General features: G+C 40.9%; 1 protein-coding gene across 1 annotated transcript in view; it reads right to left on the reverse strand.

Annotated features, from left to right (window-relative positions):
- Positions 1–16212, reverse strand: part of Ctnna1 (catenin alpha 1) — a 191732-nt gene that overhangs the window by 33630 nt on the left and 141890 nt on the right. Inside the window, exon 9 of the mRNA XM_045132282.1 lies at positions 15369–15521. Coding sequence (XP_044988217.1) covers positions 15369–15521 — 153 coding nt within the window. The remainder of the gene's footprint in view (positions 1–15368; positions 15522–16212) is intronic.

The following is a 16212-nucleotide window of genomic DNA, read 5'->3' on the forward strand; positions in this document are numbered from 1 at the left end:
TATTAAGTCCAAATGGATTAAAGACCTTAACATCAGACCAGAAACTCTAAAACTGCTAAAGGAAAAAGTAGGGGAAACACTTCAACATATTGGTCTTGGCAAAGACTTTCTGAATACAACCCCAATTGCTCAGGCAATAAAACCACAGATTAATCACTGGGACCTCATGAAATTACAAAGATTTTGCACTGGAAAGGACACTGAATAAAGCAGAGAGGCAACCTACAGAATGGGAAAAAATCTTCACCAACTATATATCTATATCTGATAGAGGATTATTATCTAGGATATACAAAGAACTTAAAAAGTTAACTAATAAGGAATCAAACATGCCAATCAAAAAATGGGCTATAGAACTAAACAGAAAGTTCTCAAAGGAAGAAATACGAATGGCACATAAGCATCTAAAAAAATGTTCTACATCACTAGTCATCAGGGAAATGCAGATTAAAACTACATTGAGATTCCATCTCACTCCTGTCAGATTGGCCACCATCATGAAAACAAATGATCATAAATGTTGGCGGGGATGTGGAAAAAGAGGAACCCTTCTATTGTACACTGTTGGTGGGAACGCAATCTGGTCCAGCCATTGTGAAAATCAGTATGGAGGTTCCTAAAACAGCTAAAGATTGATCTACCCAATGACCCAGCTTTAGCACTCCTAGGCATATATCCTAAGGACTCATCTCATTTCCTTAGAAGTACGTGCTCAACCATGTTTACTGCTGCCCAATTTACAATAGCTGGGAAATGGAACCAGCCTAGATGTCCCTCAACTGATGAGTGGATAATGAAGATGTGGCACATTTATACAATGGAGTTCTACTCAGCGATAAAGAAAAATGAAGTTATGAAATTTTCAGAGAAATGGATGGATCTGGAAAGGATTATAGTAATTGAGGTAACCCAGGCCCAGAAAGCCAAGTACCACATGTTCTCCCTCATATGTGGATCCTAGCTACAGATGATTGGGCTTCTGCATGAGAAGGAAAAAACTCAGTAGCAGAGGCCAGTAAGTTCAAAAGGAGATATAAAGGGAAGAGAAAGGAAGGGAAGAGGGTACTTAATAGGATGGTATTATACATATGTAAGTACAATGATTGAGATGGGGAGGGGATATGATGGAGAATGGAATTTCAAAGGGGAAAGTGTGGGGGGAGGGTATTACCATGGGATATTTTTTATAATCATGGAAAATGTTAATCAAAATTGAGCGAGAGAGAAAAAAAAAAAAAAAGAAGTACCCAGAGCTGGGCATGGTGGCACATGCCTTTAATCCCAAGCAGAGGTAGGAGGATCACCATGAGTTTGAGGCCACCCTGGACTAGAGTGAGACCCACTTCAAAAAAAGAAAACAAAAGAAAAAAAGGAGCCAGGTACCAATCTAAGCTGTTGATGTAAAAGACTATAAAGCCAAGCTACATCAGATAAACAAATAGGACACTTAAAAAAAAAAACAAAACCACCAGATATTTTGGCTCTATCTTTATTCCACAAGAAATTATTTGAAAAATTCTCATAATTACTTATACCTGCTAGAAGAGGTGTGGGACAGAAAACAGTGATACCATGATTTGAATTTTTTGTTTTCTTTTTTTTTGAGGTAGGGTCTCTTCTAGCCCTGTAGCACAGGCTGACCTGGAATTCACTTTATTGTCTCAAGCTGGCCTGGAAATCATTGCGATCCTCCTACGTAGACCTCCTCAGTGCTGAGATTAAAGGCATGTGCCACCACACCTGATTTTGATTTCTGTTTTTTTTTAAAATTATTTATTTATTTGAGAGAAACAGACACAGAGAGAAAGACAGATAGAGGGAGAGAGAGAGAATGGGCGTGCCAGGGCTTCCAGCCTCTGCAAACGAACTCCTGACGCGTGTGCCCCCTTGTGCATCTGGCTAACGTGGGACCTGGGGAACCGAGCCTCGAACCGGGGTCCTTGGGCTTCAGAGGCAAGCGCTTAACTGCTAAGCTATCTCTCCAGCCCTTGATTTCTTTTTTTAAAGGGTGTCCCATACCTAGCTGGCAGATATTTTTTGAAAAAAGTTAATTAGCATATGTTAACTATACATAACAATGGGTTTCATTATAACATTTTCCTACATACATGTATATATCACATTTAGCCCCCATTATTGATCCTGTTAATCCCTGCTGCTTCCTCCCTCTTTCTAACCACTCTGTTCTCCCCACCTTTTGTGTATGTCCCAATGGATTTCTTTTTAAAATTTTATTTTTATTTATTTATCATATTGAGAATGGACATACCAGAGCCTCTAGCCACTACTCACTCTAGATGCATGTGCCACCTTGTGCATCTGGCTTACATGGGTTCTGTGGAATCAAACCTTGGGTCCTTTGGCTTTGCAGGCATATGCCTTAACCATTAAGCCATCTCACCAGCTCAAGTTTCTTTTTAAAAATATGTATTTTTATTTGCTAGGAGTGGTGGCTCACCCCTTTAATTCCAGCACTTGGAAGGCAGAGGTAGGATTGCTGTGAGTTCAAGGCCACCCTGAGACTACACAGTGAATTCCAGGTCAGGCTAGAGTGAGCCCCTACCTCAAAATAAAAAAAAAAAAATTTGAAAAATCATAGAGAAATTTTTTCTGTTTATTTACTTGAGACAGACAGAACAGGGACAAGACAGAAAGTGAGTATGGACACAACAGGGTCTCCTGCCACTACAAACTAAATCCAGATGCATGTTCCATCCACCTTGTGCCTCTGGCTTTATGTGAGCACTGGGGAATTGAACCAGGGCTGTCAGACTTTGCAAGCAATTGTCCTTAACCACTGAGCTCCTCTCTTTTAATATGTTTTATTATTTGTTTAGTTATTTATTTGAGAGAAAGACAGGAAGAGGCAGAGAGAGGGGGAGAGAGTAAATGAGCTTGCTAGGCCAGGACATCCAGCATTGCAAACGAACTCCAGATGTATGTACCAGCTTGTGCATCTGGCTTATGTGGGTACTGGGGAATTGAACATGGGTCCTTTGGCTTTGCAGGCAAGTGCCTTAACTGCTAAGCCATCTCTTCAGCCCCCTAGCTCCTCCTTTTTAAATAGTTAAAATATTTATTTGAGAGACAGAGAGAAAGACAGAAAGAAAAAATGGGCGTGCCAGGGCCTCTAGCTACTTACTGCAAGCAACCTCTGAGTGCATGTGCCACCTTGTGCATCTGGCTTACATGGGTACTGAGGAATCAAACCATGTCAAATAAAGGTTCTATATAAGAATTCTTTCTGCATTTATTAATATAGGTTTATCTCCTTTATAGAAAAAGGTAATGTTTTCTTCATCCTAACCACAATAATGACATGGTCCTGTGTGTAATCCAAACTCCAACATGGTAAGTAAGTTCACAGTTGTCTACTTTTTTTTCTTGGTCCTCATTTTTCATATGCCTTATTTTATTATTTATGCTTTATTCAAAAAAAAGTCACGACAATCAAATTTTAGTAAGAGGCAGGATACAAATATAAGCATTACTAGTAACTGATAGAAAACAGGACTTAGAATAAAGGAATTTACACAAACATAAAAAGTTTTCATAACCAACTGGAGTCCCTTCCATGTTGGCCTTGAATTTATTAAATACTCAAGGTAGTATTTATTATTTTCTAAGATTTATTTTATTTATCTGACAGTGACAGAGAAAGGGGAAGAAAGAGAGAGAGAGAGAATGGGCAAATCAGGGCCTCCAGCCACTGCAACTACAGATGCATGTGCCACCTCGTGCATCTGGCTTATGTGGGTTCTGGGGAATTGAGCCTCGAACCAGGGTTCTTAGGCTTCACAGGCAAGTGCTTAACAGCTAAGCCATCTTTCCAGTCTCTTTCTCTCACCCTCCCCCCTCTCTCTACACACACACACACACACACACACACACACATATTTTTTGGTTTTTCAAGGTAGGGTTTCACTCTAGCCCAGGCTGACCTGGAATTCACTATGGAGTCTCAGGGTGGCCTCGAGCTCACGGCAATTTTCCTACCTCTACCTCCCGAGTGCTGGGATTAAAGGCGTGCGCCACCACACCCGGCTTTATATTTATTATTTTTTAAAAGGCTTTCATTTGTACTTTACCATTCAGGTAATCTTGTAATCTCATTTAGAGCATATTACATGACCATATTTGGAAAATATTTTGTTATTAAGCGAACCTGACAACCTGTGCTAGGATGATGGTGACAATGAGGAAATGCACCAAAGCAGGACTCCAGAAGTTGCTGAAAGCTCAACACTGAAGTAGACTTAAAATACATATGCCAAGGCTCAAGGAATTTTGTGGAAGAGGGGGTAGAAAGATTATTAGAGCCACAAGGTGGGAATATATAGAGGCATCGCCCCCCAGACTCCAATGACTGATTGCTGGTCTCACAATCCCATGGTAAATATCAGCAATCCCATTGAGGATAGGGAGGAGGGGAATGGTACCAACACATGTGTCCATACAAAGTTTCTACTTAATCAAACAAAATTATTACCTAATCCATCAGTAAACCTAGAAAAGGTGCCACTCTAACCATTAGCCATTATTAGTCCTACTTTCCAATGGGAAAAAAAATTGGAAGAGACTTCACTCTTCCGGATTAGAGCCAAGGTTGGACAACTGCTTCCTCGTTTTTTACTAGTCTCCAAGAAAAAAGAAGAATGTTAAACCAGGAATTGTGGCTCAGGCCTTAATCCCAGCACTTGAGAGGCTGAGGCAGAAGGACTGCCTTAAGTCCGAGGACAGCCTGGGTGAAGTGAGACCCTGCCTCAAAAAAGAATGTTGAGACTTGTGGAATAGTGTTTATCCAATTGCCTTCCCTTTATCATGCATCAACTAGATAAGGTGGTTATGGTCAGCCCCTACAAAAAAGAAAAAAGAGAGAGAGAACCTGTCTGGGGGTAAGAAAAATGTGAAACCACTTTTGTCTCCTGCAACCCTACACATATGAATTTACAGCACCTTGAAAATGTGAGACCAATCTCAATACATTGAGAATTCTTCTGAAATCCATGATCAGAATTCCTAGGACACCTGACTTCTTTAATACAAAGATCCTACAGTTCTAGAAAACAGAAGATTCATTTCATTTATACTATCTGCCAGAACCTCAGCCTACAGTGGCATATAGAAGCATTGAAAAAAATACACAATTAGTCATATAAAATCCACATCTAATTCCAATGCTCCTTACATAGCTTTCTTCAAAGCCACTTTATAAGACATTATTATCAGTACACCACAGAATATGCAGATCATTCTTTTTGTAGTTAAAACACATGCACATTTAAAACTACTAAAGCCATACCCTATGAAATTCCAGATGGGGAAGCAGGTAATGATAATAGAGCTCAAAAGCAGACCAGATACATTCATTTTCCAATTTTTTAAATTTTATTTTTATTTATTTATTTGAGAGAGAGAGAGAGGGAGGGAGAACAGGCACGCCAGGGCCTCCAGCCACTGCAAATGAACTCCAGATGTGTGCAACCCCTTGTTAGTCTGCCTTACGTGGGTCCTGGTGAGTCCAACGTGGGTCCTTTGGCTTTGCAGGTAGACGCCTTAACCACTAAGCCTTCTCTCCAGCCTCACTTTCCAATTCTTAATTCACAAGGTAGTGAATAAGATACATTCTATTGTAGAAAATTCATACTAATATAAAACACATGTCTCAGTAACAAAAAGGACATTTCCTAACAATCAAAGAAATCAGACCACATGACACATGGGTCTGGGTATCCAAACTATCAGGAAGCAGAAGTGAGATGAGGTCATCTAAATCTAAACCCAAGAACAGAAACTATGTAATCAAAGTTAAAATTAAAACAGGGGGCCAAGGAGATGGCTCACTGGCTTAAGGCCCTTGCCTGTATAGTCTGCCTGTTTGGGTTCAATTCCCCAGAAACCATATAAAGCTGGGTGGGCATCTGTTTACAGTGGCAAGAAGCCTTGGCACACACATGGGCAAATAAATTTATTAAAACCTTTAAAAACACTAGGGCTGGAGAGATGGCTTAGCAGTTCAAGCACTTATCTGCAAAACCTAAGAACCCACGTTCAGTTTCCCAATAGGCACATAAACTCAGATGCACAAGCTGGTGCATGCTGGAGGCCCTGACATGTACATTCTTTCTCTCTCTCTCTCTCTCTCTGCTTTGAAATAAATAAATAAACTTAAAAAAAAAATGCCACGTGTGGTGGTGTATGCCTTTAATCCCAGCACTTAGGAGACAGAGGTAGGAGGACTGCTGTGAGTTTGAAGTCACCTTGAGACTACATAGTGAATTCCAGGTCAGCCTGAACAAAAGTGAGACTCTACCTTGAACCCCCCTCAAAGAAAACACACACACACACACACACACTTCTACCACTGGTGGTAAGCAACAGGAATATGGGCATAAAACTAGAATGAGACCAGGAGAGAGAAGAAACAGGACAGAGGAGAGGAGGAGTTATCTGACAGGTTAGGGAGGGACAGAGGTGTGGGGGGCTTAGAGGGGCAGGGGAATAGGGAACATGGGGAGGGAATCATACAAAAATTAAGACAGAGCTGGGCATGGTGGCGCACGCCTTTAATCCCAGCACTCAGGAGGCAGAGGTAGGAGGATTATCATAGGTTTGAGGCCACCCTGAGACTCCATAGTGAATTCCAGGTCACCCTGGGCTGGAATGAGACCCTATCTCGGGAAAAAAAAAGAAAAGAAAAGAAAAAAGAAAAGTTAAGACAATGTGAATCAGCTCCACAGAAACCCTCATTCTGGCTAGCATTCTACAAGATATAACCACAAATAAAGGGGGAGAGAGGACAGGCCACTGCCAAAACCCTTAATTACCTGCCAGTGCTAAAAGGTAAGAAGACCCTGCTGCTGAAGAGACTGTAGGCTGTGGTCACAGGAAATCAGAATACCAAGATGCAATCCAAAAGGGGAACTAGCTCCCTCCTGACTAGTCCTCAAAGCGCTACAAAGTCCCACGGGAGCCACTGGAGGGCAATGGTCACCAACAGCAGAGCGCCTGTGGTGGTTTGATTCAGGTGACCCCCATAAACTTAGGTGTTCTGAACACTAGATTACCTAGCTGATGACAACTGGAAATTAAAGCTTCCTGGAGGAGTGTATTTTGGGGGTGGGCTTATGGGTGTTATAGCCAGGTTCCCCAGGTCAGTGTTTGGCACACTCTTCTGTCCCTATTGTTCACCAGATGTTGGCCAAGAGGTGATGTCCATGCTCTGCTCATGCCATCATTTTCCCTGCCATAATGGAGCTCCCCCTTGAGCCTATATGCCAAAATAAACCCCTTTTCCCACAAGCTGCTCTTGGTTGGGTGATTTCTGCCAGCAATGCAAACCTGACTGCAACAGGGCCCTCTAGACTATGAATCAAGTAGCCAGTCAAGAAATACACACTGTTCGATAGTGATATGCCTCTACAAGTAACTTTTCTGATTGGACCTAAGGCGGTTTCAGTGGGAGAGAACATGTATCTGGTATTGGAAACCAAGTCAGAATCCCATGGTCAGAAAACTCCAACTCTAAAGAGAAGCCCTCACTGCTCACACACACACCTCAAATTTGCATTGCTCCCTTTAACTCAATCTACTCTCTTGTTTGAAGAATCTGCTCTATTTTACAGATGGCAGAGAAAACAAAATCAAGATCCGTTGATAAGAAGTTAGCCAACTGCCCACCATGAGATGTGCCACCTCTACCACATCTGCCAGGGCCCAGGAGAAATTGCAGAGGAAGTGATGACATGAACACTGCTACCCTAACAACCAGCCCTAGGTTGATGGTGACAGACATGGTGATCAATCAAACCTAAATCCAGAGTCTACACAGAACTCATCACTAATTCAGACTGCCAACAGCCCTATAATGGCTCAGGGAACACTGTGGTAAAGGGGGCAGAAAGATTGTAAGAGCCTCAGGGAAATGGTCCCCTGCTACCCCACAGGGACTGACTGAGCCCTTCCTGACCCTACAGTAAATACCATAACCCTACTGAGGAGGGCCTTCAGGGTAACAGGAGCTGGGGCAAGAGGATAAAAGAGAATAACCTGTTATAATTAAAATAAAAATATTAAGCTATAAACAAAACAAATTAACTTGAACTTAAAATGGAAGGTCAAAGTATTTTTGAAGTATAACAACACTGTTAAACATACACAAAGGTTAGATTATCACACTTAAAGCTAACATGATAAGTGACTTATCAACTACCTTGATAGTCACTTTGCAAAGCAATTGTTCCCATTTTCTGGACATAATAATGAGAAAACCTATTCTGCAATAATATAGACAGCTAATATCCACAAAGAAGCTGCTAGCACAGACTATGATTTTTTTCCTTTTGCCACATGTACATGTGTGTGGGTCCTACTGCTGTGGGTGGCAGGAGCTAGAAGCACCTGTAAGGGATTACCTACATTATGTTAGCCTCTGGGCATTCCTGTAAGGAAGTATCTTGGTTCAGTTAATTGAGATGGGAAGAACCACCTTAACTGTGGGCCAGGGTCTTGGACTACATAAATGGAGAAGGAGAGAGCTGGCTGAGACCTGCATTCATAGCTTTCAGCTTCTTCACTGTGGAATGAATGTCATCAGATGCCTCTGGCTCCTTCTACCAAGCTTTCCCCAACATGATGTGCTGTAACCTTAAACTATGAGCCAAAGTAAACCCTTCTTCAAGTTGCTTCTGATCAGACATTTTGTCTCAGCAACAAGAAAGTAACGAACAGAGTGAAATGAGTATGTGTGCATATTGAGGCCAAATGCATCTTCTTGGGTCTCTTCAATTGCTCTCCACCTTGTTATTATTATTATTTATTTATTTATTTATTTATTTATTTATTTATTTATTCTGAGGTAGGGTCTCATTATAGTCCAGGCTGACCTGGAATTCACTATGTAGTCTCAGGGTGGCCTCGAGCTCTTGGTGATCTTCCTACCTCTGCTTCCTGAGTGCTGGAATTAAAGGCATGCGCCAACATGCCCGACTATTTATTTATTTTATGTGAGAGAGAATGGGCTCGCCAGGGCCTCTAGCCACCACAAAGGAATGCCAGATACATATGCCACCTTGTGCATCCAGCTTACATGGGTAGTGGAGAACTGAGCTTGGGTCCTTAGGCTTTGCACGCAAGTGCTTTAACCGCTAAGCCATTTATTTTGCCCTCCCTCCACCTTATCTTTTAAGACAGGGACTTGGGCTGGAGGGATGGTTTAGTGGTTAAGACGTTTGCCTGCAAAGCTAAAGGACCCAGGTTAGATTCCCCAGGACCCATGTAAACCAGATGCACAAGTTAGAACATGAGTCTGGAGTTTGTTTGCAGTGGCTGGAGGCCCTGGTGTGCCCATTCTCTCTCTCCCTCTCCCTCTCAAATAAATAAATAATAATTAAAACAGGATCTCCCACTAATTCAAGACCTTACCAATTTGGCTATGCAAGCTACCAGAAAGCCCCAGATATTCTTTAGTCTCTGTTTCCCTAACACTGGGATCACAGGTATGGGCCACCACAATTGGCTTTTCTATGGGAACTAGGGATCCAAACTCAGGTCTTGTTACAATGTGTGTGGCAAGCACTGACCAACTGGGCTACTCCCTAGCTCCCAGAGTATGCTTTATATAGTTACCTCATTCTAAGGGGGTGCTGATAATTAATATTAAGAAAAACATAAGGGGAATAGTATAGCTGTGTCCTCGCTAGACATCTTAGCAAAGTAAAAATGGATTCTTAATGGGCTGAAAGGTCAATTATACGTAAGAATAGTACAGGGCTGGAGAGAGATGGCTTAGCAGTTAAGACATATGCCTGCAAAGCCAAAGAACCCAGGTTTGATTCCCCAGGACCTATGTAAGCCAGATACACAAGATGGCACATGTGCCAGGAGTTTGTTTGCAGTAGCTAGAAGCCCTGGCATGCCCATGTTCATTTTTTATCTCTCTCTTTCAAATAAATACATAAAAATAAGAACTGTTCAATCAAGATAATACTTTTTTTTTCCCCCAGAGGTAGGGCCTCACTCTAGCCCAGGATGACCTGGAATTCACTATGTAGTCTCAGAGTAGCCTCAAACTCACAGTAATCCTCCTATTTCTGCTTCTTGAGTGCTGGGATTAAAGGCGTGTGCCACCACACCCAGCTAAAAGAATACTTTTTTACTGGCAAGCTGAAAGGTTGTATCTTATACCTTAGTCTAAGATAACATTTCTTGAAAACACCTACTAGATAAAAGGAGAAAAGATACACTTACTATAAAAAAATGATGAGTTTGGAAGAAGCAGTCAAAAATATGAAAAACGATGCCAGTGCCAATTCTGATAGAACACTTCAATAGAGCTAAGAGAAGTTTTTGCAGTGTCACCACTCAGACACAAATACCCACCTACACTGACAGAGATGTACAAGATGGCACTAAGTTTCTGTAAGGAAAACATAGGTTCCATAACTGACTGTGAGCTCAGTCAGAATCACATAGTATAGTCACTGCCCAAAGGGCCAAAACCATTCTGTGACACATTGCTAAGTCATTCTACAGAATGATAGAGGCCTTAGTTGCTGTTCTACCATATCTACACAGAAGCAGGTGTTTATTGAAGGCTGACTTTTTTTCGAGGTAGGGTCTCACTGTAACCCAGGCTGACCTGGAATTCACTATGGAGTCTCAGGGTGGCCTTGAACTCACAATGATCCTCCTACCTCTGCCTCCGAAGTGCTGGAATTAAAGGTGTGCGCCACCACCCCCAGCTTGAAGGCTGACATTTAAGCAGAGGGTATGTAGGGAGGAGCTGTGATAAAGAGATACTAGAAAGCCAGTAGAAATTACCTAGACTAGTACTGTCCAGCAGAAATATAAATGTAAACTACAGAGCCCTGTGAAAAAAAAACTTAGTAACCACACTAAAAAGTTAGAAAGGTGCGGTCTCAAGTTGTTATGCTTCCAATACTTCAACACACAATCAGATTTAAAAATCACAATATATATGTATGTATTTTATAATAAAATATTCTCAATTGACGTGTATAGCAGCAAGATGGTTGGGACATTTTAGAGTTGAGGTCGGATACCCTGTTTCTATTTCCCACGTGCTGGGACTATAGGTGTGGTGATACACCACACAATGCAATGCATTTATACAGTGCTGGGAATAGAATTTGGGGTTCTGTGCATGCTATGTAAGCATCTGAACTATATCCCCAGCTCCTAGCTTCCTTCTCTTAACAGTCAGACAGTGTATCAGTGGCACATATTACCTCTGAAGGGAATGGATTTTTTATGACTGAAGGAGTCTAGAAAGATTATCTTTTTTTTCTGTTTATTTGGGGGGAGGGTGAAGTAAGGGCACACCAGGGCCTCCAGCCCTGCAAACAAACTGCAGACACACGTGCCACCATGTGCATCTGGGTTATGTGGCTACTGGGGAATTGAACCTGGGTCCTTAGACTTTCCAGGCAAGGACCTCAATCACTAAGCCATCTCTCTAGCCCAACATCATCATTTTAAAATGCTATACAGACAGAATAGGCTTTACACCTTAGAGAATCTATGCCTTAACATTTTCTGAGTGGTTATTTGTATGCAGTAAGCTAGGCATACTGTGTATGTGTTGTTAAGATACCTAAAAACCATGCATTCCTCATACCTTCAAAGGTAATAGTGCATATTAGACAGTTTGGCCGGGTTGTCTTGGATTCCTCAGAAAAACCAAAGATAAAATTTCAATAGTATGAGTATCGCATGACCAGCCCTGATCATTTAAACTAATGAAGTGGCAATAGGGATGGGGAGGTGCAACTATGTGATTAGATGATTAGTGCTTTTTCAGGCCAACTTGACCTGGAGCGGAGGGGGAGTACAGAGTAAGGTCTACTAAGTCATTATTTAATCTCAGACATATATGGTAAAATCTCAACAAAATCCCTGGACATTTAAACTCACTGGAGCTATCTAGTTTTCTGGTTTGCCTGCATGCCAGTATAGCAGCAGGATGCTCTGATTCCATTGGGTGAGGGACAAAGTTTTGCCCAAAGAACACTCTATAGACCTCTTAATTTAGTTGGTACTGAATAAAGATCCTATCTCTGTAAAATGGCCTATATATTGTTCTTGTGAATAACTATGCCTTAAATAGATTACGAGAATTCCTCAGATCTCTAACAAGTTGGTCAGAATGGTAATATCTTGGACTCCCCAAGACATGCAGTTGGCATTTGAAATATGCATATTCTTGTTGGGACTCATGACCTTAACCTGTACATAACCTATAATAATTCCCAGCACATAGTGTCAGAACTCTACTGGTAGGCCTGTAGACATTTAGGAGAGAAGAGAAAAGTAGTCAAGAGATTAACAGAACACTCACAGAGAAGTATTTAACCTTTGCTAAAACAAGTCTATAGTTAGCTCATGAGTTCTCATTATGACATGAAAGTGGAAGTGGGGGGAGGAGCAGTTTTGTCATGGAAAAATAAGGTTCTACTTTTTTGTTTTTCTTAAATTTTTTTAGTTTTTCAAGGTAGGGTCTTACTCTAGACCAGGCTGACGTGGAATTCAGTATGTAGTATCAGGGTGGCCTCGAACTCACGGTGATCATCCTACCTCTCCTCCTGAGTGCTGGGATTAAAGGTGTGCACCACCACACCCAGCAAGGTTCTGCTTTGAGTCAGAAATCTGACGCTCCTAATAAAACACTTTAAAAACTCATTTCCCTTGTATGGACATATTATTTGTCTTACTGTTTCTATTATTATAAATATAATTCAACTGCAGAATGGCACTACAAAGCCTCTGGTATGCCTTACACAATGAGAACCCATGTGCCATTTAAAACACAGATAAGATGCCGGGGAAATGGTGAGGATACAGGGCATGCAGTGGGGAACGAGGTGAGGAAGGGGTTAGAATTGAGCAGTATCACACTCTAATCTCCAAGGAAGATATTCAGAATGTAATGAAAAGTATAAGCTCCTAGAGAAAGTCTTCCAAAGAGTTTGTCCATCTAATGCTTCTCAGTGGATATTCAGCTGTTCACTAAACCCATGAACTCAGGTACACAACCTTCATTGTTGTGGGTATGTAAGAAGTGATCTTTGGCAAGCACATAACCTTTCAAGCCTCAATCTCCACTTGAAAAATGTTGATATAGACAGTACATAACACTCATATATAGTAGATGTTTCACCATTTATCAGTTCTGTTATGCTGACTTAAGACTGGACCTAGTAAAGGGCTCTCCAACTCAGTACAGACAGGAGCTGGCCTCTCTTCAACTGCCACACCGAGTTCATTACCCTACCAGTACTCACGGCCTTGGGCTGGCAGCTATCACTTTTGTGACATACAGGAGACTGCCTTACTGAACTCAATCTTTGTACATTTGAAATTATATCTCGTGTGCTCATGTGACTACTTGGAACAAGATTATGCTTATGAAGACAAAAATGAAACTCTCTAATCTTAGTTCCAAATGCCAGAATCATTAACCAAAATAGCAAACAGCTATGTATTACATCCATAATTCAGGTCAGAATAACACTTCAATCAATATTCAAAGAAAACTAGATGTAAAATTAGTATTTTGTTAATGTGATTACTGATTCTTTCCTTGGAATTTATTTATCTAATTATTTATTTACATGTGTGTATGATGAACCAGGGTCTCTTGCTGCTTTAAAAATGAATGCCCCTCCAGAGCTTGGCTTTATGTGGTTGGCTGGAAAATTAAACTTAGGTTGGCAAGTGTGGCAGTTTGATTCAGGTGTACCCCAGAAACTTAGATGCTGTGAATGCTAGGTTCCCCAGCTGATGGCAATTTGGAAATTAATGTCTCTTGGAGGCAGAGTATTGTTGGGGGCAGGCTCATGGGTATTATAGCCAATTTCCTCTTGCCAGTGTTTGGCATATTCTCCTGTTGCTGAAGTTGGCCAGGAGATGATGTCCACCCTCTGCTCATGCCATTGTTTTCCCTTGCCATCATGGAGCTCCCCCTCAAATCTGTAAGCCAAAATAAATCTTTTCCCCCCAATATACTGTTCTTGGTCGGGTGTTTTCTGCCACCAATGTGAACCTGACTGTAATAGCAAGCTGAGCCATCTCCCCTGTCCCAGTCTTATGGTATTAACTTGGACTAAAGTCACAAAAATCTAAATTTATTAGACATACATTTTACAGGAAGGCATATTCTCTGTTCTTACATAATGACCAATTTACCAATATTCTATGGATTATCTTTACCAAATATTAAATACAAACATTAAGAAATAAAGATATAGCCAGGCATGGTGGCACACGCCTTTAGTCCCAGCACTTGGGAGGCAGAGGTAGGAAGATCTCTGTGAGTTCAAGGCCACCCTGAGACTCTATAGTGAATTCCAGGTCAGCCTGGGCTAGAGTGAGACCCTACCTCGAAACAAACAAACAAACAAAACAAGAAATAAAGATATAAAATCAGGGACTGGAGAGATGGCTTAGTGGTTAAGGCGCTTGCCTTCAAAGCCAAAGAACCTCAGTTCGATTCCTCGGTACCCACACAAGCCAGATGCACAAGGTGACGCATGCATCTGGAGTTCATTTGCAGTGGCTGGAAGCCCTGGCATGCTCCCTCCCCCCTTTTCCTCTTTCAAATAAATAAATAAACTATTTTTTAAAAATATATAAAACCAAGTGACCTGGGTATATGTTTAGTGTGTGTCATATTTCCAAAAGACAGCTATAAATTAATAACAAATTCACTTAGCAAATGAACAAGCTTAAGTTACCTGGAAATTAAGTGGCAATTCACTTTTTGTTAATATCCTACAAACCAACCATTTTCATACAAATTCCTACTATACCAGCTTATCTAATTAGCAGCATGTCAGGGTTCATTTACTTAAAAGAAAAATACTTTCCTGAGTCTTCCCTGAGCATAAGGGTAAGTACCTGAAACACATCTCTTGCTCCTCAAAGTAACCCAAAGTAGTTATCACTAGCATACTAATTTTACAGATGAGAGATGGGAACAGAGGAGTTAGGTGACTTGTCAGGATGTAAGCCCAGGCAGTGCAACTCAGGAGAGCTCCAGCTCTTAGCTGCCACCTCTTTTTATTCTGTCTTTTTAAGTCTAGTGTCATGATCTGTGTTTATCTGCATTACCTCTAAGTAGTGATGTTAAAGTTTCTAGGATAAAAACTAACCACTTTATATATTACATAATGTAAATTGGAAAAAAAAACCTCCAAGCTATACTTTTGGATTAACACCCAGTGATAATCAAAGACTATCTGTTTATACATGCTATATATTAGGTGAGTCCTTAAAGGTTTTTAGTATCAAATATTGTTGTTAAAACCTGCCATGCTTCACCAAGTTACGGAAACTGCTAGTACACTTACCTCAATCAATTTGTTGGCATGTTCACGAAATACTTGAGCATATTCCTTAACTTCTTTCTCGTTTCCATTCTTTGCAGCTTCAATCAACACTAACAGTGGAACGTTGGTTTCCAGAAAAGAATCTGAAACATGGTCCATGACAGCTTTGCGAAGCTAATAATTAAAATACATACATTTGATTATATTTCTACCAAAAATCTAGACTGCTTTTTCTTGTACTTTAATAATACAGATACTTGGATAGAAGCTAGGCTGCACTTATAGAAGAACCCCTCATGTAAGCAATGCAATGAAATAGAATCTCAGTTTTCAAGACAATGTATTTTTTTCCTCGGGAATTACAAAACTAAACCGGAACAGAAGCAGCTCTGAACTGGCACAAAGAAGCAGAATATACATCATTAACCTAATTAGCTAATTAAACGGGAAAAAGATCACTTCTGGTTTATCTAAAAGGATTAAGCACACTATGAACCTTTATAACCATTCGACACGTTCTTTCATCAAAAAGAATGGAAGATCTGTCTGATCTTTAATTTTACTTTATATCAGACATAAGCAAAAAAATGTCTCTGCACTTATTGTTTAAAAACTATTATTAAGACTTGCCTTTTTTAAAAGCTCTGTGTTCATTCTTTCAGAGAGAAAGAGGGAGGGAGGGAGAGAGACTGTGTGCACGTGTATAAGTGCAGGTGTGTACGCAGCACATTGTGCATGTAGAGGTCCGAAAACAACTTTGGGGTTGGTCCTTGTCTTCCACCTTGTTTAGAGCTAGGGTATATCTTGCACATTACTCTGTTGGTGAGCTTCTGGGGAATTCCCTTGTCTCTACCACCCTCCTTGC

The sequence above is a fragment of the Jaculus jaculus genome, chromosome 13 (assembly GCF_020740685.1).
Source record: "Jaculus jaculus isolate mJacJac1 chromosome 13, mJacJac1.mat.Y.cur, whole genome shotgun sequence".
NCBI classification, from domain to species: Eukaryota; Metazoa; Chordata; class Mammalia; order Rodentia; family Dipodidae; genus Jaculus; species Jaculus jaculus.